The sequence below is a fragment of the Clarias gariepinus genome, chromosome 10 (genome assembly GCF_024256425.1).
Source record: "Clarias gariepinus isolate MV-2021 ecotype Netherlands chromosome 10, CGAR_prim_01v2, whole genome shotgun sequence".
Classification (NCBI taxonomy): Eukaryota; Metazoa; Chordata; class Actinopteri; order Siluriformes; family Clariidae; genus Clarias; species Clarias gariepinus.
The window spans coordinates 17,233,260-17,260,719 of record NC_071109.1 but is presented as its reverse complement, the minus strand read 5'-3'; the positions used below and the strand labels follow the sequence as shown (position 1 = coordinate 17,260,719).

The 27,460-nt window shown below is 37.4% G+C and overlaps 1 protein-coding gene across 3 annotated transcripts; it reads right to left on the bottom strand.

The window, feature by feature from the left end:
- Nucleotides 1–1,087: 1,087 nt before the first annotated feature.
- On the bottom strand, nucleotides 1,088–27,460 carry afap1l1a (actin filament associated protein 1-like 1a). Of its 3 annotated transcripts, none has more exons than XM_053505976.1 (19): nucleotides 27,350–27,460; nucleotides 12,575–12,700; nucleotides 11,430–11,513; nucleotides 11,257–11,339; nucleotides 10,352–10,463; nucleotides 9,306–9,389; nucleotides 8,703–8,911; nucleotides 8,276–8,458; nucleotides 7,946–8,047; nucleotides 6,487–6,556; nucleotides 6,092–6,244; nucleotides 5,670–5,884; nucleotides 5,335–5,480; nucleotides 5,179–5,236; nucleotides 4,644–4,749; nucleotides 2,877–3,044; nucleotides 2,254–2,429; nucleotides 2,045–2,170; nucleotides 1,088–1,795 (listed from the first exon to the last, which is right to left on the bottom strand). In XM_053505976.1, exons 1-19 carry the CDS (start codon nucleotides 27,369–27,371, stop codon nucleotides 1,766–1,768), a joined length of 2,253 nt encoding a protein of 750 aa, XP_053361951.1. In that variant the 5' UTR covers nucleotides 27,372–27,460; the 3' UTR covers nucleotides 1,088–1,765. The 3 variants fall into 3 exon arrangements, with proteins under 3 accessions (XP_053361951.1, XP_053361952.1, XP_053361950.1); XM_053505977.1 differs by lacking the exon at nucleotides 27,350–27,460 and adding an exon at nucleotides 26,755–26,868; XM_053505975.1 differs by lacking the exon at nucleotides 27,350–27,460 and adding an exon at nucleotides 15,876–16,185.

Genomic DNA, 27,460 nt, shown 5'->3' with positions numbered 1-27,460 from the left:
TTCTACAATTACATTGGACTTGCTTCCAAAAGAATAATTTGCATCACAGAGGTATTTAAGAATGTTATTTATTCCACCACCATAAAGTGCAAGTGTTAATCACATTGAAATTGTAGTCTTGGAAACTTAAAGACTGGTAAAATACTGATTTGGCTGGTTAGAAGAACAGCCCTTGTAGTTTGTCATTTGCTGTTAATGTTGTAGCCTATATTTTAAAAAGAGATTAGTAGCACCACTTTGTTATGGTTTTCCAGAAGGTTTTACAACAACCAATACAAAAAATAAATGATAACAGCAGCTATGACCTCCTGAAAAGCCAATTTCTACGGTAAGTAGATACAAAAGCTCATGTTTGGTTTTGCACAGCTCTCTTCACTATACACAAACTTACCACTCTTCCTAGCATACTGATCCCAACTTACACTTTCTATGATCCCAAACGTTCATGTCCAATATGCTTTGCAATATTTACACTGACTAGCCATAACATTTAACCCACCTAACCATTGTGAACATCCAAAAACAGCTCTGACTCAAGTCATGGAGTCCAGTAAAGCTGTGCTGTGGTATCTTTCATTAAGATGTTCAATCAACAGATCCTTTAAAGTTGCTATGGATCGAACTTGTTTTTCCATCATGTCCCACAGATTCTCACTCAGACTATTATAAAAATATTTCTCTCATTTTAAACCATTCCTTTTTGCAGTGTGTCAGGTTGCATTATCCAAAAACAGGCCACTTCTATAAGGGAACAATGCTGCCATGAAGGGGTGCACTTGGTCTGCAACAATGTTAAGGTAGGTAAAGTAACATCTGCATGAATACTAGGACCCAAGGTTTCCCTGGCTGCCAGTCTTCCCCTAATACATCCTGGTGCCGACTCTTCCCCAGGGAAGCAACCCACACAGTCACTGACATGATGTAAAAAAAAACACGAGGCCTCAGACCAGGCCACGTTCTTCTATCACTTCATGGTATAATTCACTTTCAGCAATGGACAAGGGTCAGCGCAGGCACTCTGATCAGTCTGTGGCTACTCAGCTTCATATACAGTAGTATATTTTAGTAAACTGTGGTACAATAGCTCTTATGTGGCATTGTACAAGATGAGCTATAGCCTTTAATGTCACAACGGTGAACCTTGAGCACCGTTGACAATGTCACCAGGTGGCCTTCCTTAGACCACTTTACTAACCACTGCATGCCAAGAACACCCCATAAGACCTGACATTTAGAAGATCCGCTAATCCAGTCAAGTTATCAAAATTTGTCCTTTCTCTTATTTATATCGATACCTATATTATGCTGCAAAATTATCATGAATTTTGAGAACCAACTCTTTACTTTCTCTATAATTTATACATATAAAATGTCTGATCAGTGTTTATTGCATATAAAATCTTAAATCTTATTGTTTAATTTGTTGGTGTTTAAATTGGGTACAAGACATTGTAAAAAATAAGTGGAAAAAGTATTTTTGGTTATTTGCATCTACCCTAGGACTCAATATATATGATGGTTTTCCCTGATTTAAAGCATTTATAAGACATTTGGAACATGTACCTTGTGCTTCCCCCCCCACTCCTCCCACCCTGCAAAAGAGCGATCAATTCCTCTGATGTGATCCCATACATATTTGTCAGTAGTACAGAAACAAGTACTGCGCTTATAAATGTGCAGTTTTATGTTTACATGACTGATGACCACAGGATCTTGTGTTCACACGAGTATGCACAGGAACAGACACACACATTCCAGGACATCTTCAGCACTTTCCTTTTTTAGATTCCCATTCCTGAAACAAGAAAGTGATATTTTATTATTACAACTAATAGCTAATAGTAATGATACATGTGTCTATGGTAAAAAAAAAATTATCTCTGTGACGTTACAAAGCGATACTGGAGACCTATCTGAGAGTTCTGACAATATAAGCTTCTACTGATTAAATACAGGCATTTAAGTTTAATCCCACAAACTGCACTCTTCACTTTCTTTGTTCAGTAGAGATAAATAATTTCACAGTACATATGTGCCGGTTTACCTTGGCTCTCTGCATAACGTTTCCCTTTGTAGATACACAGATGGATGGAGGGCGCTTTCGTATTTCAGAGGCACGGTTGACTGGAACTAATGACTCAATGTATGGTACCTCAGTTCTTGAAGTCTTCTGTAAAATTACGAGTTAGAGCAAGTTAAATTTCACATACTTTAGAAGAAGTTCATTTTAGACAACATTTATTGTTTTTGTACCTTGCCTAATGGTTTGGTCTCTACAGGTGACCCTAAAGCTCCTCCTGCCAGAGATTTTTTCAGATTTTCTTTAACTTGACTGAGTTTAATCTCCAGGTCCACACGTTCACTTTCTTTTGTCTGGCAGCTTTCCTCCAGCTGGACCAAATACTCTCCAAGTGCCAGCCGTTGATTAGCTGCACCAAACACAATTATTTAAATCACTTAAATAAACAGAAATAAACCTTTCACATAATTTCTTTTAAAATTTCAATTTAAGGTAAATCCTGACAACAGAATGAGTATCATCTTGGTTAAATCACTAACAATAAAACCCATCTACTGTTGTGTATCTTGGATTGCTTGCTTTCCAAGTATGCTATGGAGACCACTGTAAACCTTGGCCATGAAATGCTGCTAAAGATTCCAGTCACAGTATATTCTTGGGAAAATCCACAGAGCTTTTAAAAAAAAGGACAGTGGTAACAGTTCAGTAAATTCATAATGTTTCTATCTGAAGAAATGTACTCTGCTTTTATTGCCTACTAAATCAGCTGTACTGAGGCATGAATGGAAGAAACACACCTCTCTGGTAGACAGTGATTTGTTGGGGTGAAGCCCTATGCCTTAAATGATTTTCTCACCTGTTGCCACCTTCATTCTTTCTTTGGCGTCTCGTTTTTCCTTTCGCAGCAACACCAGTGCATTCCTGATATTGTCTTTCTCTCTCTCCAGCTCCTCTTTCTCCTTCAGATAGCGGCGTGCATCCTCTTCAGCCCTTGTTTTCCCATACTTTCCATACTGATTTGCGTCTGAAAGACAAGGCCAGAAGTCATGCTGAAGCTAACTATGGGAAGAGTGACAATGCTTTTAACGCCCTCATCAAGGCCACAGCAAAGTCACAGGGTGGCGTGAGCTATATATCAAACCAAACGCCTTATAAAGCTCAGGTTGCATCTTTTGCCCGGCCCATGCGGGAGAGGCCTTTGAAGTAATAGTGTGGGAAAACTCTTCAACTCCAACTTCTTGGAAACCGGTGAGAACAAGAAGCTTTAAGCATGGTTGTTAAAATTTTCTAGGTTTTTTTTAGGCATTTTTGCCTTCTATTGCACCCTCTAGGATAACACCCCTTATTAACCATGAGAGAAAGCCAAAACCTCAAGTGGCATACAACAGTACCTTTTTTTTACCATAAATTATTAAAAAAGAGAAACTATCATATAATCTAGATTCATTACATATAAAGTAAAATATTTCAAGGCTTTCTTTTTTTGGTGATGATTTTTTGGATTAATAATAACGGGCTACAGGTCATGAAAATCAAAAATCCAGGATCTCAAAATATTTAAATATTTAATTTTGAGTAAATTACCATTCATAAAGTATAAATAGCTAGTATCTCTTGGTCTAGTTTACTACATGCATAGGGAAGACTTCTGACTTGACAGTTGTCCAAAAGATGATCATCTACCCCCTCCACTAGAAGGGTTAACCAGAGAAGGTTATTGCTAAAAGGGCAAAATTTTCAAAGAGTGCCATATCAAAGGATATCCAATGTCACTGGAAGGCGAAAACTAGGATGACCGCAGGCTTCGGGAAGCCGATTCAAGAACTCGAGAGATCTTCACAAGGAGTGAAATGAGGCTAGAGTCAATGTATCAAGAGACATCACACACTGTTGTATTCCTAGTTTTAAGTTAACAACTTCAGAAACAGTTCAGGAAGTGTGGAGAGGCACAGAATCCAAGATTCATGAAGACCAGGGTGAAGTTTCCACAGCTGGTGAAGGTTTAGTGTGCAATTTTATCTGCCAGTGTTGGTTTACTGTGGTTTTCAAGTCCAAAGTTAACGCAATAATCTACTGGGAGATTTTAGAGCACTTCATGCTTCTGTCTGCTGACAAGCTTTATGGAAATTTTGATTCCCTTTCCCAGCCAGACTTAGCACCTGCCCACAGTGCCAAAACTAGAATTAACTAATTTGTTGAACATGATATTACTGTGCTTGACTTGCCGGCCAACTTAACTGACCTGAACCTCATAGGGAATCTATGGGCTATGAGAAACACCCTGACCCAACAAATACAAATAAGCTGAAGGCTGCTGTTAAAGCAACCTGGTCTTTAGTAATGCCTCAGTAGTACCACAGGATGATTGCCTCAATGCCACACTACAATGATGCAGTAATTCGTGATGAGTAATTCCTGACCAAGCATTGAGTGCATATATGAACATACATGTAATGACTAGAATATATAATTTTTTTATTAAATTACAAAAGCACATAAACTTTTTTCACAACATTCTAATTTTTCAAGATGCAATGTACAATAAGGAACAGTTAACCAAAAGACACAGTGACAATGTAAATGTTAAATACAAAGCAGTACGTAGATTGTAGAAGTGACTCACTGGAGTTGTGGCGATTAATGGTGATCTGAGACTTGGCCACACTTCTGTTACTGCTAGCAGACCGGTTCGTTACTAAATACCCATTCTTTAGCCTCTTATTTTCCTGCTGTATGACAAAAAACAGAAATATAAAAATAGTAAATGGTTGTGATTGTAACTGTAGCCAAGAGCATTTCTTGGAGTAATAAAAAATAGTAAGGGGGCTGTTTCTGTTAGAGGGTTCAGAAACCATTACAATGGTACATATATACAGGGCACGCTGGGACATATAGTATAAGGTGCCTAATCTGTCTTCTTTACAATTTAATCTGATTCAATGACCCTAATATTTTGATATGGATGGCTGAGCTGGTCTGTGATGACCAACAACTACAGACACGGATGTAATGTCCATCCTGATATTGATACTCAGACCTAGGAAAGAGATATACTCGAGAAGACAGCTTATACTATAAATAACATTTAGCATGTACTGTAAGTGTTAAAAATGTGAGTATGGACAGACATTGGTTTGTTGATGTGTTTTTTCACACACCTTACTTTCCTCATAAGGAACTTCATCATAAGTCCTTGACTCTGTGGAGGTAGCCCATCTGGACAGGAATGAAAAATAATCACCCACTTAGTGAATGACAGATTCATACACACAAGCATCGATAAAGTTATGTTTATTAGTTTTTCGGTCACTTACAGAAAAGAATGACGGGCAGCTGTGCGAATATTGGCGATAGTTTCCACATCCACGTAGTCATAGTGCAAGCACTCAGGATCAGCAGAAGAACCAGTCTCTGCCAATAGCACTCCAAGCCAACGCCCCATTTCTTCAGAGCAGCTTGCCTGACACACAGAACAAAACACTGAGAAAAGAACCACAGATTTGACTTTGAAATGTACTGTGATTTATTTAGTACTGTATTACTTATTACTGTGTTGAGCAATTGTGTGTTCATTTCAAGTCTGAAAGTGATCAAATGAAATAGTTTAGAATGAACACGTGCAAACTTTGCCCCTGGAAACGTGCTGTACCTCTAATGCTGCCACCTCAGTGCCACCTCTTAGTATTCTGAGGGCGAAGGGGTGCTTGGGTCCAAGGCCTGGCACCACTTCACAGTCACGTAGGACAATGGAGGTTTGTGGGATCCACCATCCATCTACTTTCTCATGGTGAAGGTGGAGTGAGCCACATCTCACGTGGCACCACCGCTCCTTCCAGCACTGGTTAACCAATACACTCAGATAGCCTAGCAAAAACACATACAGTCATCACACATGTTCACACAAACACAGATTTATTCATTAACTTTTCTCTGTTCACCCAAAATAGTCTGACTTAGTGGCATTCAAAAACTCCTTTGTCTGTTCTCTATATGTTGCATAATATTTTAAAATATATTTTAGCATAATAGTCTTTCTGTAGGTGCCATGTGACAGAAACAACTGAATCTCACCACAACGAGGGTCCACATCAATTGATGGTATTCGTGTATCTCCGGGTAATGGTGGCTTCTTTTTGGAAAAGCTAATCATCCTAGTGATCTTGCGCCCTGCTGCTCTGCTCATCGTGCCTGTTAATTCCGACAGAGCAACCCTCTTGGGCTTACCTAATATGTAAACACAGTAATGTTACTAAAGAGAAAAAAGCATGAAACTGTACAGGAATTATAATGTGTGCAAAGCACATACAGATTTGACACAACCACTAAAATTGGAACGATTGAATAAAAAACATGCTGAATTTAAAAGAAACTGTTTACTCAAATGTTGTAAATGTAGAATTTAAAAATTACAAGAATAGAAGTAAACTTTAAAAGCAGAATTCTGATTCTAAGAAAGAGCAACATACCATTCTCTCGATTACTTTCTCCACTAGGCATGCTATCTGAATCTGATGCATGTTTCTCCCCAGACAACCGCTGGAAGAAAAGAACAATTAATACAACAAGTAATACAAGATACAGATGATCAGCATCAGCAATTAGGTGTCTAGACAAATGTTTTTAGTCTTATGCAGACAAAAATGTATGTAGCCAGCTGCAGAGTTTGATTACTCAAGATGCAAAATAATAGAACAAGCTTCCACAGGTAATGACAGTCAATCAATCAAAATATGCTCTGCTTTCTGCTACACTCTCAAATATTTCCACTTTTCCACTGCAAGGGATTTAACAAAAGAATTGATTTACCCATTTACGAATTCAAGTTTATTTTTTATTAATCAGACACAAAAGTAATTGGACAACCGATTTGTCATTTAATGACCAGATGTGACATGTTTCTTAGTTATTTCATTTATATTTATTAGGGGAGGGGGAAAGGGTGTGGTAGTGATTTCAAGTGTTGAATTTGGAAGCTGTTCATGGAAACTAAATACGCAATCCAAAGAGGTGCTGATGCAAGTGGATGAGGCCATCAAACAGCTGTATTAAAAGGATAGCAGATATCTTAGGAGTGGCCACTTCAACAAAATTCAAATACTATGACATAAGCATGTATGGCTGCCAACTCTAACAGGTCACTGGTGTTTATTGATCTTGTGACTCCTAATAAAAAGTAGCAGGATGGGTAGAAAGCTACACTTTCTGCTTAGATCCCTTAAAATGATGCAAAACTAATAAAGCAGCACTGCACAGATGAATAACGACCCAAAATATACCCCAAAGCAAACCAATGGAGCATTCTCAAAGGGCGAAGTCAGTCACCTGACCACAACTAACGGAGACTGCTCTTTATTTACTAAAGACTAAACTAAACAAAGGGCCACCAAGAGGGCAACTGCTGCAAGTTTTTTGAATCCAGGTATTAAGATGAATCCTGAGATGAATATTAAGATGAGGCTGTGAAAAATGGCTATAATTCCTAAACAGTTAGCACAATATTTTGTTTACACCCTTGAATAAAAGCCAAAAGTCTACACTTCACACTTTAGCTCTTCTAAGAAGTAAGCCTTTCAGCCACTGCCACTCTGCACACACAAGCATTAAAATGAGAGCCATAATTGCATATATTTAAATTTAGTTTGATTCCAGGGCACTGGTTGCGTTTTAAATGTAATATTACAAAAACATTATTTCAACTGCATTAATAACGAAAAAAAAATCTTGTAGAGAATGATTGTTTATTAGCATGGTGCTTTTAGTACAGACATAATTTGGAAGAAATAAGGATTGCATACCTGAAATAACAAACATTTGTAATACTTATTTTGTTGTTCTGGTATGGGTGTTACCTAGGACTGTAAAAGAATCAGTGTGCATTGCATGCACCAAAAGACACACCAAATCTGAAATACACCAGATCCCTACCTTGTTCAAGTCTTTTTCCGTCTCTTTTTCTTTTTTTGGGGGAATCATGGGAGATGCTGAGATGTCCAACGCATTCCCCAAACTGATTACTTCACGCACCACCTAAAAGCCCACACAGAGAAGCAACACATCAGCAGTCTCAGCAAATGAATAATTCTGTGTACATAGGAGGTGCCTCGACCAAAGGAATTCTTTCTTGTGCAATATTTTTTTTGGATTGCATGTAGCATATTGAGTTGTATGTGTATTCTTAACAAACACTTAAGCACAGTTCTGGCTTGTATGACCTGAAAAGTTCTTATTAATAACAAAAAAGAAAAACAGCTTTACCCGTAACCATTTATCTGCCTGTTCTTTGCTCTGAACTGCCAACACCAGAGCCTCTCCACCTGGCAGAGAGAAGCGAAGCTCATGCTTTTTCTTTTTTCGTCCATCCTTTGGCACGTATATGACATTACAGAGATCAAGCGGCAGGTCAATGTAGGGGGACTGGTCTTTGGAGCTTTTGTAGCACTGGAAACAGAAACCAGAAATGTCACAGTTCAATAATCAGATGAATGCCCATTTAAAACTATTTCCAACAAAGTCGTGACAAAAGTGATGAAAAAGCTAATAATGGAAGAACAAATGATTGATTGATTAACTGTTTTTATTATCTTTTATTTTAAGTGCTGACTGAAATTTTGTACAAAAGTATCCCTTTTTTTATATAGGGTGAAAAACAAGAAGTCACTAGGCAAATCTTAATATGGCCAACCTGAAGTCTGTTCTCACGGATGACTGCGAGTTGTTTGGCCCACTGACCAAACCGCTTCTTCTTTAGCAGGAAGGCACAGATACGGCAATCCCTCACTGGGCCCATGGAGTTCTCCTCTGAGGGCCACTTATGGGTTAAACGCTGACCCCTCTCCTCTTCTTCCTCATCATATGACTCATAGGAACTGCTCAAAGCATCTGAATCATTATCTAGAGATTAAATATGTATTATAAGAAAATAAACTACAATTAGAGAAAAAATATACCAAACTTTCAAATGTAAATATAGTGTTGTGAGAACACATCTGGAGTCAGTTTTAAAATAGTATAAGAATATAGTGAATATTTGTTTAAAAATCATGTAATTTTAAATACATATCTCAAGGTAGGGAGGGCTTTTCTGGAATTCGGGAACATGTGAACATTTCCTGACCAACAACAATGTATGTACAGATGGATGTAAGGAATAAGATAGCAAACAATATACTAGTAAAGTGTCTTGTCTGTGTAGATGTTAAGTTTTAGGTCTATTTTTAAATAATTTCTTTTGTTGATAAAAAAAATTATTATTTTTTTTAACTAAGAGTGAAATGCATGTAATTACATGAGTTTTTGCGATGCCTGTTCACGTTGTTGTTGGTGTCTTCATAGTATCCATCCTCAATGGAGTTAGGAGGACTGGAGCTACCTAGAGGTCAGAAGATGGTAAAAGTTAGATTTAAAAAAAAAGTAATAAAATGGCATACTTTGCATATGTCCTGGTCAATCAATATAATCAGAAATGGCTACCTTAGCTTTACCATAGTTTACGGGAACTTCTAAGAAAAAAAAACTACTAAACATAAATCTACAATATGCAACTTTTGAAAATTAAGTTGCAATCATCACTATAGACTCATCATCTATACCACTTTATCCTGTTTACAGGGTGAAGTGGGGGCTGGAGCCTATCCCAGGAAACTTGGGGCACGAGGCGGGGTACACCCAATCCATCGCAGGGCACACATAGAAACACACTCGCATGCTCATCTACATACCACTGGCAGTTTGGGAATGTTAATCTGCTACCAGACACCCTAACCAATAACACCTAGCTGATCACAACATACACACTTCAGTACTCAGGTTTTTCCATCACAATTAGGACACATGGTGTTTAATAACAAGTCAGAAATTAATTTAAACATGCTGCTGAATCTGACATCACTGTGATAACTGCACAGAGGAAGATAATATCGCTATAGCTGTTCCAAGCGTCTTGCCAGGCCACAGTCCCAGGAGTTCCGGAACTTAGTGGACTAACAGACATTCAACTGATCATAAATAGATTCAGCTAAAATAGTCGACAACTGCAGCTAAGCAATCAAACAGAAATACTGTAATGGCAAATCTGTGTCTAATTACAAAGTCCTCACCTCTCTGCATATGCTGAAACCGGCACCAATAAAAACAATTTTTTGTTCTAAATCAGATTTTGTTGGTTTCTTTTTAAATTCTCTTAAAAACGCTTTATGTTCTTGCCCTCCTTTTTTTAAGTATGTCGTTTCTGCTAATACTAGTTAAACAAACTAGATTTTTTTTTAAAAAGCATTCTATAGCTATGACTGCTCATGTTTATTTCATTTAAACAACATGTCTGGTAAAACTCACTGCGGCTGGTTATGTATTCTGGCAAAGTACCAGGGCTGAGTGGCACAGCTTCCTCATAGTAGTCCTCTGGAGGTGGGGTGTTGGGGATCGGAGGTGCTGAATCTGGTGCAGTCTATTCAAAAAGCAAGGGGCAACAAAAAGAGTTGCTTTTTGTAAAAAAGCATGTTGTTAGAGGATTGAATGGTAGTACCATTGCCTCTGAAAATAGACCACCCATCAGTGTTCAAGTATTCACTTAGCTTATATATTTTATAAAACCACCTTCCTCCTGAAGAAAAATGCTTAATGCCTCATGTTTTATGGAAATGATAATGTATAAAGAATAATTATCCACAATGTGCAAGTTAGAAATCAAATACATTTTTAACACAGGATTAGCTCAAACAATTGCAATTTGCCTGCACTAATTTCAAAGCTTTTGTCTGTGAAGCCTCCTATTGTGAGAAAAACAGCACAGAATTACCACTTTCTGTAATGTAGAACAACACTTGTAGGCCACTGTGGATCAAAACTCAATACAGAACATTTTACAATTTGTTGGTGTTTACTGTTATCGTCAATTTTCACCTAGAAATGATTATTGTGAAACAAAAAAAAAATTGTGTTGAATCATTTCTGTATTGATTTAGACACATGTGAGGTCATTATTCTGTTAAAATGTCAATTACATCCAAATCCCCACCCTCTTGGCAGAGGTTACTGGGTTTTGCAGGTTAGCAAAATTCATGTTGCTATCAAAGCTTACAACAGGCCTAATAATTCTTTTTCTTGTTCTCTTCCTCAATTTCATTCCTGCCAAACATGCTGATAGCCTCCATACAGTAGATTATGATGTGAATAATGACACATTTAATATCTATTAAACTGTTTGCAAAATGATTATTTTTTATTTTATGGCACCTTACAGATTTTAATGCAGCCTGGGTTGTTTGACTTGGGTCTCTTTTCTGTTCTTCTACTTCAGATTTAAGCTGACTGAGGTTACAGTCTGTGAAAACAATACATAAGCATTTTAGTGTATAATATTGCCATCAAGAGGAAGTGCTGAGTCAAATACATCAGTGCTGGTCTTATTTACCAAAGTTCTCAAACAGGGCTTCCACAAAGCTAGTGCCATTTCTGCAGACAGAGGTGTTCATATACATGTATTCTGGTCCAGTTACTACATTAAATAAAAGGAGATGATAAAAGGAGACAATAAATATCAAGATATCCATAGGATAAGAAACAAGCCATTAATATTTTTAAATAATAAACATTTAATTTGAACATTGTACTGGGCTCCCATTTCTATTCATTTTAAGTAAATTAGTGCAGCAGCCTGACTTCATGTAACCAAATATAGATTTTTACAGTTTTCCCCTCTAGCTACATTTAATAAATTACTTTAATAATGTCTTAAATATAAGCACTTCTAACTAATATGTTTTATCTTTCACAAATAGTTTTATTAAGTCTAGGTTTTAAAATCTTACTCATTTAAGCTTAAAAGTATCATTAATGTGGGTGCCTACTTGCTACTAGAAAAAAATTAACTCATGTTTAAATGTATACAACTTTTAGCATTGGAGTAATTGTAGCTATCCATGATTGTCCCTATTTTGGCATAAAAATCGCAACCTTCTTTGGACAGCATACAGAATTTTGCACCGTACAACACAAAAATGACCCAAAACACAAATCCAATTTAACAAATAAATGCCTTCAATCAATCTTTGCAAATGCTAAATCAGACCCTGGTTCTAAATCCTAGCAAAAAAATTGGGGTCCATGAGATCTCAAACCAAAATGTAATAAAATGGGTAATTTTACAGGGGAGAGTGAAATTAATATGTAACAAAAGCTGGTATACTCTTAGGAAAAACATTTTTATATTTATTATATTAATAATTTTTATTATATTATATTATAATATATTATATTATACTATATTATATTAAAATTCATTATATTATATTATATTTTCTTTGCTTGATGTCATTTTAAAAGTTTAAAAATATCTGCTATTATACATCTTGGTTTTACTTTTTTTTAATAATCAAAACTTTCCTTTTAATAATGGTATGTAGCCCTTTTACACTAAGTCTACTGCATGCCTACAAATTAGCTCAACTATCTTATATTTGTATATTGGTACATATTACATAATTTTCCTTTACTCAAGATATCTTCACTTGCTAAGATAGAATTTTTATGTATATTATTATTTTCATCAAGAACCACCTGAAGGCTTTAGCTGCTTTAGGATGTTCCTCACTGCACATTTCTTCTCCTCTGTAGCGAAGGTCAAGGTCTCTTGGTCCAGAAGCTTGAGCAGCTCATTTAGCTCAGTCACTAAATGATCCATCGCTAAGGGGGCAAAGTTCAAGGTATGAGATGAACAGACATGAGACTACATTTTTCTATGCATGTCATAGGTTAAGTAGTCAGCAAACATGTAAAAAACACAATAAGACAATAGTAACATAAAAGAGCAGTTTGTAGTAGATCAGTGATCTTGATTTAATATGCTCTGTGCTGTCAGTGGGAAAAGATACACAAGTTTACTTGTAATGCTTTGACCTTGGAAGCCCTCAATGGGGCTCCAAAGCTCTGTTTAAGATCTTGGTGGAATTTTCATCTGTCCTGCTAGTAACAACCTTGCAGATTCTAATACCCTTGAAATGCTGGAATAAAAAAAATCTCCCTAAGAAACAAACTCTCTGACCTGAAGCTTATCATTGGGGTAAAGTCCAAACACGTCTGGGCTCAGTGGACATGAGTTCATGCAGCTGCACACCGACTAAGCTATGTACTTAAATCTGTTAAGCCATCAAAAGTTAAAAACCCATGCATAATATCATTACTAAGCAACCTCTTATTTTTCATGGTGTCATTCTTCATTTGCCACTATTCTAAATGGTAAAAAAATGCTTCCAATTAACTTTTGCTCAGGTCAGGTTTGCTTGGTCTGTGTAAACGGCGCAGAGGCAAAATTAGGGGTGGGGCTACTTTTTTTTTTTTTTTTTTTTTTTTACACGCCTTTAAGCTGGGAATGTACTGACAAGGGTGAGCCCCTCATCGCGGAATATGGATCTGATACTGTATGTGAAGATGTGTGATGTATGTAACCCAACCCTGGGAGATTTGAAAAAACTGTAAACGGTTAGCTGCCACTAACCCATAGACTGGCCGTACTATCCGAAAGCCGTATTGAAACAAAACAATCTATCTCAGAAGAATACTAGCAGTGACCTCTGGAGACAGAAGTCTTGTTAAGCCACTTTAACACTAGGCATGATTGATTTGTACCGTGCCCACAAACAATTGTCCCCCCTGCTCACTCCCCAGCTGGCCAGCGTTCACATTATTATTTTTGTCCATACTTGTAAATACACTTGCTTGATACAGCACGTGGCAATATGTACCTACTTGTTTTGCGAGCCACCACAGAGAAGAAGAGAAAAAATTAAAAATGTCAAGAGCAACGCTCTTGACGTAGTTTATCTTGTAGTTTAGAACCAGACTTTGGTTTTAAGTGTTAATACTGGTGCAGTAATTTAAGTCTTTCGGCTAGTCTTTTGGAGAGGGGTCACCACAGCAAACCATCCGATCCGCACACAACTTGGAACATGTTTTAATCCGGATCCCATTTCTGATGTATCCCTACTGTACCATATTTTATACGGACTCGGGACCGGCACTGCATTATTGCCTGGAGTTTGGTCATTGGGTGGGAATTGAACCCAGGCCTGTAATGACGCAAAATACTGTACATAAGCACATGATGCAACAAATAATAATACATACAGTAAGACACACGACGATAAGTGTAAGGTAAAACATGCTCGTGCTGGAGGGGTACCTAAATTCTCCTAAACAATGTTCTAAAGAACTGTAAAAGCAAACTAGGAAAAGAAACACAAACATAACTTAGCAAAAGTGAGCATCAGTTGTTTTGGTGCAGTTTATAGTTTCTAATTGACGCTTTTCATTTACAGAATGTTCATGGTTATGATTTAGATAATACATTCACAAATGTTATTTTTACATTCATCGTTCTTTGGTTTTACGATCATGTTAAGCTGATACTAATTTTGACGCTATACAAAGCACCTCTCTTACTACTACAACTCATCCCCTTCTGCTGCACTTCAGGGCTGACTCCTAGCATGTAATGTAAATGTGTTCATATTTCAACATTTAACCCTTGGCTTTCAAACTTGTTGACACAAGGCCCCTGCATTCACAAGGACACTAGTTTAGTTTAACTGCCCTCAAGATGACCTCTTCCAGGAGATATGGCCGAGTAGCGACTTAATTTACCGAATAAGAATACTTAAAATGGTTAAAAAATTTATCAATACAAATAAAAATATGCTTTTAAAGAAAGTTACAGTTGGATTACAATGGTAGAATGACATGTATTACTCATGGACACAATATGGAATCTAACCAAAGCATCAGTCTGACACAAAGACCAAATGAAGCAGTCAGGCGTGTGTGGACACAGACTATCTCCAAACCTTGCAGATTGTTTGGTCTTGATTTTAAAGCACCGGTGACCATTTCTGTGTTGACAGTACAGTGTTTTTGATGTATCCGAGAAGACTAGAATCCTTAGAACAAAGAATCTTTTCATTCCCAAAGAGACCATGGCATGGATTTTAGATAACAGCCTTACAGTAGATCATCCGGGTAGGCCTAGGTCAAACAGACATACTAAGAACAACGTTAAATATACAAAGCTGCTAGTTACAGCCAGGTTAAAGCAACACCAGAGAGGCAGAGCATATCTGATTCCCATAGCTGTACCTCTCAGCGGAGAACATCAAACATACTGAGCAGCACTTTATCTTCAGCTGCACCTGTGGAGGGTCACTTCCCAAGCCAAGCATAACACAGCCCTGCATGCCCACTCTCCTCCCAAAAACTACACATGTGCTGTTCTCTGATAAAACACCACATCAAAAACACTTTGCTGCAAACACAGAAACTGACACCGGTGCTTTAAAGTCAAGTCCATACAATCTGAAAGGTTTGCTGATGGTAGAGAAGTTTTGGTGTTGTCTTTACACTCCAGGTTGTCCGTCAGTGAGATCTAAGAGACGTATCTGAGCTGGTCATCTATTTGTCTTTCTCGCTCACATTACAAGAACTTGGATAGCTGAGTTCTCCAAGCTGCCCTAAAAAAAGTGCCTTGAGGACTGAAGGCTGTGTTTCACAAAGGTGATTTCCCCAAAGCTGAACTAAAACACATGGAAAACACAAACTTGTACAATAGCTAAAAACCCAGGCACACTGCATTTCACTTACTAGTGTGATAAACACAGAACAACCTAGGTATGCATTCAACATGGAGGTGTAAACATTTGTTTTTACTAGAATAGTGCCACCCCAAATTGGGTTGCTTCAGGTTACACAAGCAGTTCAAACAGCTTTATACATGAAGATATTTAGGTATATGTTAGAACACATCTGACATGTTAATTACACATCAGTCCGAGTACTGGAAAATAAAAGACTGGAATAAAGAAGAACATACCGGTAACAAGTTCTGTAGATGAAGTCAGACCCACCATCTTCTCCCCAAAATGAAGAAAGTCACACAATCATCCAAGAAGGCACTGTTAAGTTTCTTGTAGACAAAGGAACTGCAAACTGCAGCAGTGTCAGACATCAAACGACTCAATGTTGATGTCTTGCAATCACCTTTCTTCCTTCCAGTTCCTCTTACTCTCTCTCTTCTGTAAAGATGGCTAAGGATAGCTTACTGGGGGATTACCCTCGCTCTCTCCTTTGATAGATCAACAGGGTGGGTGCGTGTGTGTGCACTGTTTAGTCAGGGGAGGCACCCATTCCCCCCATCTGCAAACCTAATTGACCCAGGACCTAGGACAGGCCTTGTGTAAACACACACACACACACACACCTCCCCTTAAGCTTTTTTTTTTTTTGTAAGTGTTGAATTTCCATTCATTCCCATTTGTCCAGCTTTTACATCCTATGCAAAATGCCTGCAACAATGGAGTGTGTAAGGTAATACACAAAGAAGTCATTCTCTTTCTGCGCTCAAGTAAACCAAGGTTGGAGCCTTAATTCCATTCATTGTGTTTTTTCTTTTGGAACGGAGCTGACTGATATGAATTCATAAGCCTCCCCAGCCCACAGACTTGAGGACTACAGAGCAAGATGGGACATGCCAAATAGTTTAGGGCACACTCATGCATGTGTCTCAGCGTATGTGCACACTAGCATGTACACTCTCAGATAAGCTCTTTGTATCAGTGGCTCCATCGCTTTACCTTTTGAAAGCATGACATCACACACTTTCAGTTCTTTGCACAGTTAAGATACTCCAACAGGACAGATCTCAACATGCCGTTAGAAGGTACAGAAGAAACACTAAGATGATGCTAGTGTTAGTCAGGCACCTCAGATCTCTATCACTCCAAAACAAACGATATCGGATATAAAGACAAGACTTCTTCTCAGTGTAATATACAAGTATTACATTTGATGGTCTTATATCTCGAACAAAATGTATAATATGCAAGATATCCAAACTGAAAGCTTATTATTAGTTTTCAAGAAACTATGAATGCAGTATGAAAAAATATCTTTGTTAGGGCATTAAGTCACAGTTCCTTTGGATATTGTTCTACATTTTATGACTTGAGGTTTGTTTAACCTCTTAAGATCCTTTCTCTACAGTTAACAAGTTCTGTGAACACCACAGTCTCTCCTCACTGTTCTCTGTATTAGAAGATGATAACTTCGAACTTAATGTCTTTAAACAGAAAGTTGTTTGAAAAAAGATGTATACCAAATGGTCCTCATATGAGCATCACACAAGTAAATACACAACCACAACACTAACGCCACCAACAGGTGAAATGAATGACACGGATTATTAAATACATACCAGTAAACTGTTGACAGTACCATGGGCACCCAAGGATGAGGAGGAAGGCCAGCCTATCTGGTCCGATCTCATCGAAAAGCCTATGAAGAACATCACTCTGAAAAAAGTTAATGCTGGCCACAATAGAAAGGTATCAGAGCACCCAGTTCATCACTGCTTGCTATGCATGGGGCTTAGCAGGAAAAGAGTTCAAGGTTATTGATCAGCCCACCAAATTCCATGAGATCAAGCATCCATGGAATGTACCAAACAAACAAGACTGATCCATGGCCCCACCTTGCAACTTACAGCACTTAAAGGATCTGCTGCTAATGGCCTGGTGCCAGACACCACAGCATACCTTCAGAGGTCTTGTGGGGTGATCCATTGAGTGGTTAAAGGTTTGGTGGCACAAGGGAAACATTAACAAATTTGGACGTAATGATTTGGGTTTTAATATAATGGTGGATTGGTGTATAACAATGTAGCTGGGAGACGATTATCATTTTAAAAAGACCTTTCCTTCCCTGATGTCCTTATATAAGGTCATTTGGATCTTATATGTAGGTATCTATCGTAAACCTAACCCTAAGTCACCATTATCTTTCCAGAGCTTGCCTATTGACTGTACTCTACATATTACCCCAGCTGACATTTACTGAACAGCATGACACTCTGGGGGAATATAGGCCTACAGCCTCACAAGAGGTGTCATCTTAAACATACACAGTCACAAGCATCACAATAGCCCCTTTCACCCAGCCAGTTTGAGGCAGAAATATTGCACAATCACTGCACTTTGCAGTTGTGAGTAAAAAGACATGGAGAAGAAACCAGGGTCTTCGTTGTTCCTTCTTTAAACCAGACGCAAAGGTAGTGACAGGCAATTAGCACCTGACCAATAGATATCTCTTATATAGTAGACATAACCACTGCCCTCAAATAGTGCTAAACACGCAGTGCATAAAAAACAATAAACTGAAGTAACAGCAAAGTTTGAAACTGATCAGCAGTGTCAGGATTTTTTTTTTTTTTTTTTTTTTTATCAAATTAAAAATATGTAAGTTGTTTTTAACTGACAGCACTGGGCTCATTCTAGCATTACTAGATAAACTTTTTCTTTCACCACGAATCCTGCCTTCTGCATTATAAATGCTTAAAATGGTTGGACTCATGTATTATTAATTGCCTGAGCATGTATGCATTAATTTGTGCAATTGAGCATAAATTTGTACCAATCCCAGAGCACAAACTTGACGCAGCATGTGTAATGGTAAGCAAATCAAATTAAAATTTTATTTGCCACATACATGGTCATACACAGTACGAAGATCAGTGAAATGCTTATACGACCGCCTGTGACCTTAAAAATAAAAGATTATTAATAGGAAATAAGTATGAACAAAAAAGAAATACAATATAAAATAAATTTGGTACACAAAGTATTTCTGATGCATCATGGTTGATGCTGAACAATCAATATCTTAATTAAAAATTGCACTATGGACCTGTGCAATTATTTAATCGGAAAAGTGTGGATTTTCCAAAAGGTTTGTCAATCATCAAACTATTTATTTATTTATTTTTAAATACTTTTAAGGTGATATTGATAAACATCCTCTTTAATAAGATCATCTGTGCCATTATTTGCTGTTACCATGGATGCATATGTTTGAAAACAAAATATTACATTTAACAGTTACATTTCACAGTTTAAATCACAACATGCGTCAAAATAATTGCAATGTGATTTTTTGTAATCAAATCGTGCAGCCCTAATGCTGAGGCAGTTGAGTTAGTCTGGGTCTGAGTTAGTTAGGCTCTAAGTCTTAATGCTGGCGTGCTCCTTAAAAGCACACATTGGGGTGGATCCTGTGTAAAAGCACAAATTCCTGGTTTATGTACGAATTGCAAAACGCAAGTGAAGATGGCATGTTAGGAGAGGTTTTTTAATTTGATCGATTAGATTTGTGTTAAAGTGCCTATTGAAAACACATTGCATGCTGTAATGAAATCACAAAAAGGGTCATGACATGAACTGACAGCTGCAGTCCATCCATATTAAATAGCACAAAATGAAGGCTCAAAGCTCAAAGCCTGGGGGTTAGATTTCTACACATAATCCCCCATAGCTTTCCCTCAGAGTGTATGAGATTTGTGTGAGACGACACCTTGTTTTACTGCTCCAAAGTCAACAGCAAGAGAAATACCTCCAACATCAACTTTGGATCATCGCTCATTAAATATGGATATGCTGTGGCATAACAGATGTTTGAGCTGTTGTGTAATATTTGCTTCCCCTGCCCCCCGCAATTTCATATGATGGACATAGGAAAAAACAGTCATAATATTTAGTATCATGTTGTGTGACATCAAGCAGGATGTTAGGATGTTTAGTCATTTTTGTACTTGCAGGATATCAGGATGATAATCTACGAAATCAGTCGGGTAACGGATAAAGCAACAGGGCTGTTTTTAGATGGAACTGATGTTACAGTCAGACTGGCTAAATAGACTACCAGCATTTAGTTCTGCCTTATGATCATCTCCTGAACTCATATTCAGTTCAACACCATCCAAAGTTCCATGAGACTGAGAAGCGAGCCCATGCATAGCTCCAGAGCAGCAGACTTTCACACTGCAAGTCCCACAGAAATATGTGAAAAATAAAACTTTACTATTTAGACATCTTGACACAACATTTTCATGGTAACTAACAAGATGTGATTTGTAGGGCCCTTAGGATTTTAAGATATTTTTTCAAAATCTTAATTTGATTTTCCTTCGCGTTTTGCTTTAACAGATTTTTTTTCAGGTCAAATAACTTAAAAGCCACATACCCATGGAATTAAACTCCAACTTGAATATGCTCTCCAGTTTTATTTGGCCTCTCAAAAACCCTGCAGGTTGGTAGATCACCAGTAGGTGTGAATGAGTGTAGGATAAATCTCATTTAGGTGTGAACACATTTGTGAGAGCGTGTGTGTGCTGTACCCTGTGATGGACTAGCTTCCTATCCAAGATGTATTCCCATCTCGCACAAATTCTATCAGAGGCTATGAGTCCAACACAACCCTAACTAGGAATGATTAAGTAGCTCTTAAAGATAAATGGATAAATTGGATTAAAAATTATAAATTAAATTGTCTAATAATCAAACACCAAAAAACCCTGTAGTTTTTACCCAAAATGTAAACCAACATTTAGAAACATGTACACCCTTCTTACTTCAACAATTATAAAAAGACTAAGTAGCAGCCACATGTAACAAATGAAATGCTGAAGATTGGTTAATCATCAAGAAGTGACTTGATGACTTCCTTATATAAAGCAGAACTCCAGTGTGGTGTTCTAGAACACTCAGATGTGTGTATACTGAACATCATTCCAAAAAGAAAGAACATCAACCACTACCTCAGGCAAGCAACGCTTTCACATTAAGGCCCGGGATCCAAGAATTACTTGAGCCCAAAGGCGTTTTCACATTAGGCACAATTGATTCGTTCCATGCATGTTTTCATGGCTTGCTTATTTACATCCTCTGATACAAAAGGTAGCAGTATGCACCTACTTGGCTTGAGAGCCGCCATTAAACACAGAAGAAGAAGATAACAAGGAAGTTAAGTTTCATTCTATGCCTAATATATCCATATTTTAGGTAAAATGCCAAGAGCGACACTCTACTATCTGACTTCTGTAAGCACAATACATGTTTATGTTAGCAAAAAAAAAAAAAAAAAGCCAAATAAGGCATATGTGGAAGGAGGCTAAAAATCCCCTTCTTTAAAAAGGAATACATCAGCACAACTTAGGTTTGCAAAATTGCATCTGAACAAACCACAAACGACCTGAAACACTATCCTTTAGTGAAAAACACCTCATACCAGTTATTAAGCATAGTGGATCAAGGATGATGATTTTAAGTATGCTTTGTAACGAGAAACTTGCAGTCATTAGGACAATGATAAACACCTCTTTATATTAGAATATGTTTTAGATAAATGTGAGGCCATGGGATTAGCAGCTGAGGCTGGGCTGAAAGTGGGACATGTAACAGCACATCAGCAAATTGACAAAGGCAAAGAAGAAAAATTTTAAAAGATGGAATGGCCCAGCCAAAGTCCTGACTTCAACCCCACTGATGCTGTGGTGAGATCCTAAGAGAGCTGTTAATAAATGACCTTCAAAACATCAATAATCTAAGACAATGTTGTAAACAAAAGTGGTCAACATAGTTTTTAGAGTGATGTGTAAGACCGGTAAACTCCTACAAAAAACATTTACTTTTGGTTATTATTAATTACTGAATTTTAGTGTGCACTTGGTTTTCCCCCGAGCCGGGGTTTCGAATGTTGGTTTATTTTTGGTGAGTTAGTGAAGACATTTGTTAATTAAATAAATAAATGAAAATAACTTGCTGTATAACGAATGGCTTATAAAAGAGAAAAAAAATGCTGAATATCATTTACACATTTGGATGTTTTCTTTCTGCTCCACTGGCCTTAACTAGTATTCCCTTTTTTTGTTCATACCTAACCATTTACTCAACTTACTATTAGGGCTGGGTGATAGGGTAAACGTTTTACAAAAAAAAAAATTTCACCTGTGTCAATGTTGATAATTATCGATAATTTATTTATTGTATTCCCTAGTCATAACTGTTCTCTTATGTACAATTTACACACAACTGTGCTTTGATCTCGGACAGAGTACAAAAAACTGCCATTGTGCAGAGCTAACCTGTTCTTTTTTTTATTTACATTTTTTCCCCTCTCTTTCTGTACTCCTCTTCTCCCTTTCATTCCACACTGCTTTTGTTGTTGGGTGTGTTTTATTCCGGGGGCCTTAGAGTACATTAAGGCCTTATACGGTCTCGGCTGACTGTATACACCACAAAGGCTGAAATAAAATGAGATGGTGTAAAATTACCATGTTATTGAGGAAGTGTCTGTTGCAGTGTATATCATCATTGTTCCATCACTCAGGCCTACTTACATTTAAACATTTGTTTGTGAAAGTAGTTATTTTAAATTCTAAGCTTCATGCAAAACAAAGTTATGAGGTCTAAGGCACACAGATGACAGTGGTTTTGTTTTACCCTGATGGTGACATACATTTGCCTTTTTATGTGTATGCAGTGTCAGCAGACTAATGAATAAGTAGCATGACTCCTTTTACCTCTATCCTAAGCACAAACACTGAAGTGAGCAGGCTTATACAGGTCTCTGGGCCCATCCTAAACATTCTTAAAGTTTGTGGAAAAAGGAAAGTACCAGTCACTCCTGCTGTTTTATGATTCAGGAAACATGCTTCAGGTTAACATAAAGTAAAGCACCAATGCACAAAAAGTACAGAAAACAGAAAACCATGAAAAAATTACACATTTCAATGTGAATTAGGTTAGCAAGAGCAAGCTTTTTAACTGCTTAAATGTGGCTGCATTAACGTAAAGCTGAAGGAAGATGACTTTGGACATACATCTCTAATACATGACATTTATATAAATATATATTAAATCCTAATTGTCACTGTTAACGTGCCACTAATGCTTGTCGATAAAAAGAATGGTGCTCCTCAATAATATTAGTTCCTTACAGACTCTTCCATGGTTAATACGTCAAACTCTTGGAGGAGGATTTAGCCAGTGAGGGTAGTTATAATGGCTGGTTACTAGTAGGAGGCCTCCTTGGGGTTGGGATGTTCATGCACTTATGAGCTTGATACTCCCACTCACCTGCATCAATTAGTTCTGAAAGCCATTCTTTGCTCAGGAGGGTGCAAAGAGCTTTGATCTTTTTTTCCCCTTAATTTTTTCTGGCCCAAGGAGCCACTACTACATGGACTATTATTTCTGCACTTTTATTGTACTGCACAGTACAAATACTGTATGTGTCTTGAATAGGAAAGAACACCCTCAAAAGAGAACTCTATGCAAATGTTTACCCTTAAGAAGTTGGCAAGGGGCCGAATAAGATAAACGTAATTGTTTTTGTATTATTTATTTTATTTATCTATGTCTCACCCATGTACTCTAAGCAAAAATAGTCCTTCTGGTAGTCATTAGCAATTCATTATTCAGCCACTAGAGGTCTCAATAGATTTCCTGATTAAGCAGTAATTCTATACCACTAATACAACACTTAGTCATGCCAGACACAAAAGCATAACATGCACCAGAACTTTTTATAAACTTTTTCAGGCTAGTGTGCGATTTTATCAGGACCCCAAATAACCAAAAATTCACCCCAAAAGATTTCAGTATGGTACAATTCTCACACATTTTTCTCACCATTGCACTTCTGAATTCTTGACTTAAATTCTTCATATTGTGTTTATAAATTTCTAACAACAGCCCAGACATTGCGTCTTCCATGTCATCATGCCTATATCAACAACTTATGGATTTAGGGAGGAGTCTACATGGTCAACATTTTACAGTCAGAGATAAAGCTTTTCCTATAAGTATTCTGACATGCTCGGCTTTGTGGTGACTCAGTAACAAGTTCCATGGTTTTTGTTATGTTAACATGAAGGTCTTATCACAATATTCTTGCATGTCTTCCCAGCAATGAAACTTAAGAACAGTGGAAATTCCCCAAGTATGACACATGGGTGACCTGGATCTGTAGACCTAAAGAATTACAGGAATCAGTGAAGATATTACTAGCTTTATACATACATGTATATGTTGATATATGCATGTATGTATTTGTTGATAATGCAGTATACACTTAACCATATTTACATTTTAAGTAACTAGGCAGGTGGAATTCACCATCATTTTAATACAGTATAATGATGCCTTTAATTCAAGCTCTTAGAGTTAATGTCAGGTGGTGAAAGAATGTGGAAACTGGTGATGCAGGCGCTTATGCCCTTAGGTTACTAAGGTTAGTAACCCATCATCAACTAAACCAGCAATGCTTAGCAATCTTTTACAGTCTCCCCTAATATGACATGAACAGGATAAGTCAGCAATCCCTGGACAAAAACGAGCCTTCATTCTGTCAGCCAAATTAATATTTCATATTATCCAAAATCCCTATGATTTCATTCTGCAGCTATGCCTTCTATTGGCCATTGCTTCTTTCAATGTGAAGTACTACAGTGTTCCACAAACAGTGTTAAGCCTGTGCAGAGCCATTTGACATTGTGGCTACACAAAGACTAGAGGTTTTGTCTGGGAATATTCATGGAAAAAATGTCAATAGGACTGTGTGTGTATGTAGCAACGTCAGAGAAAGCAGAATTCCCCTCACTAGGGTGCAGTCCTGACCTTTACCCTCTCCTAATATATCAGCTCAAATAGGAAGCTTCAGCCAAAGAATGTCTAGAAAGTATAAGGACATCCTGTTTTAACACCACTATATAAGCTATTAAATGAGCCATTTATGCCACAAAAAAGATATAATAAATCATGTCTGCAGGTCATAAAGACTCAGGTTTTTAAAAAGCCAGTGGGTTTCCTCTAGCCTCACCATTAAATACACCCCCCAAAATCAAGTTTGGATCATTGCTCCCCGGTGTAGCTTTGCAGGTCAGACTGGCTAAAGAAGCATTCATAAAATTACATGAGATTTGCAGACCCTCCCACCAACTGCAGGTGCATTGTGAACATTACTGCCTAGTTTGGTTGCAAAAGGCCTGGGCCCGTATTCACAAAGCTTCTTAAGCCTAAAAGTTGCTCCTAGTGACGAAATTCTAAGAAGATTCTTAGAATTATGACATTTTCTTAGAATTTTCCCTTAAATTTAGGATTAAATCTTAGTTACGATAAAAATGATTTACCAAACATCTTAGCCCTAAAAACAGCTCCTAAAGTAAAAATTGTTAAGAGTAGAGAGGAGGACTTTTAAGAGGCTTAAGAGTTTCTATAGCAGAGGACAAAATGGTGGAAAGAAAAAATATTCCTCCAAATACTGAACATAAAGATAAATGAAAACACTGCCTTTCTGTCCAATTTGGTTTTCTTGTTGTTTTACTTCCTTACATCTCACTTGAATTGTTTGCTACATCTTCAAAAGTGCAACTTAAAACATGCAATCATGTAAATTGGTAAAAGGTCAGCCATTTTGCTCCCATCAATCTGAAATGGTATAATAAAGGTAATAATAAAATCAGTATGGTAAATGTAAGAACTTTAATATAGTAACTACTGTGTGGAAATTGGTTGCTTCTAAAGTAGACATATATTTTCAACATTTGGCTGTTTTAATTAACTTTAATATATTTAGTCTATACAAACATTATGATATCATGTATTCTATTTTCACAAAGTGTGTATTTCAAGACATTTGCAGAGGTCAGAGGTTATTTTTTTTATTAACCAATCACAGTCCTTGAATTGCTGCATCTGACATTTTAGGCTAAGATAGGAGCTCTCTGAAAGAATTCTAAGAAGCTTTGTGAATACAGGCCCTGAAAATTAACCAGGTCCACTCTTTCCTTGCACCATGCAACCAGCTGGAATTTCTCTTTATTGTCTGGTCTTGGACAGTTAATGGCTGTAATACTGCATAAATTCAACCCACAGAAACAAAGTAACCCAAGGTTGTTTCCAGAAAAATCTAACATTTTGTAATCTCAGACTTAAAAACAACCAATGGCAGGGTTTGAGCAACTTTTGTTGTACTACAGTTGTACACATCTAAATCCATGTATTAATTCAACTATGTTAATCCCAAATGCCAGAGCAAACGGAGAGCTTCGTGCTTGTTACAAATCACGACAGGCCCTGTCTTGCACAAGACATAAAACATTCTTACTTTTAGTGCTTCATTAAATAAAACACTGGGATTTTGATCACACCATTGTCAAATAAAAAAATGGTAGAGTGGAGAGTAAAGAAGCAGCATTAACATCTGATTCATGGGTTATTAGAAATTTTTAAAAGACAGGAGATGTTCGTTCTTGACACTTATAAACTCTTCCATATGCTGAAAGGGAAAGACCAAGAAAACAATACATATGATTGAGATCTGCTTTTACGAATAAAAAGACGATCCCACACATGAAATAGCTCCATAGGGAGAGCTGTTCCCTTTCACGCCTACCTGATACACTCATGTAAGACAGCATGTTCATTGTTTAATAATCCACAACAAATTTAGTTTGCTAACTAGAAAAAGTAAAAGAGCAGATGCAAGCTATGCGATGAGTTTACAAGGAACAACATGCTTACCTGGAGATTTCTTTCTCTCATTAGTGTTTGTATTAACAGACTCACTCTAAAGTTGGAGGAAAATTGGAAGAAAAGGTTATATAGGCGCACACACACACATACACCAAGCAGATAGTGATCCTTTTGGAACAAAAGCTGCTTTAAGGTAAGCAGACATGCCTTAGGAACCAACACGTTGTCTTGAAGGGACTTTAAAAAGCAAGCAAACAAGCATATAAAATACAAACACTTGCTATTTGCTGCTGGAAGTGCAGAAATTAAAACGACAACATTTTGCCATGCCTGTGCAGAGCACAGCTACCAAAACAAAGTACATCCAGGGGTTTAAAATACACAAACCTTCAGCATGTGGTGTCTTGTTAGAACTGCCCTCTTCACAAAGACAGGCTTTTATCTTTATAAATACAAGAGAGGAATGTGGTGTCCTAAGCTTAATCCTGGAGTTTTAGGGAAACTGACCACACACACACACAGGTTAATTTTACAATAAGGGTCTGTAAAAGCAGGCAGTTTCTTCTTGATCTACTTTGAAATACAAGGGCTATGTTCTCTCTCTCTCTCTAAAACGAGAGATGACTGGCCTCCCTGAGTGACTCAGAATACATAATGACAATAAACAGCATTTTATTGTTCAGTACACCATGATCGTGTTCTGGAAGAGAAAAGCAACGCTCTTTACAGGTGTACTGATGCAGGTGGACTCGTGAGCGCCCCCTGTACTTAAAGCTCATAGTTACTTACACACCTCGCCTTGCAGAACTGACAGCTGAGTCCCATTCTAATGTAACTTTGATTTCCTAATGTTAGACACGTTATTGTTTTGTGACACAGCAAACGAATCATGGCGTTCTTGAAAGCCACTTGTTCGACAACTTTTGCACATACTACCACAACGCACGTGCCATGCGGACTTGAATATCTACAGGCTACTCACTTTTCCTGTTGTTTCCCTCCATGTCTGGAGTGTCAGCTAAAATTCTTCGACATTTCCAACGGGAGTATTTTCCTCCGACCGTGCAGTCTCTGTGACAAATCCTCCCCACTG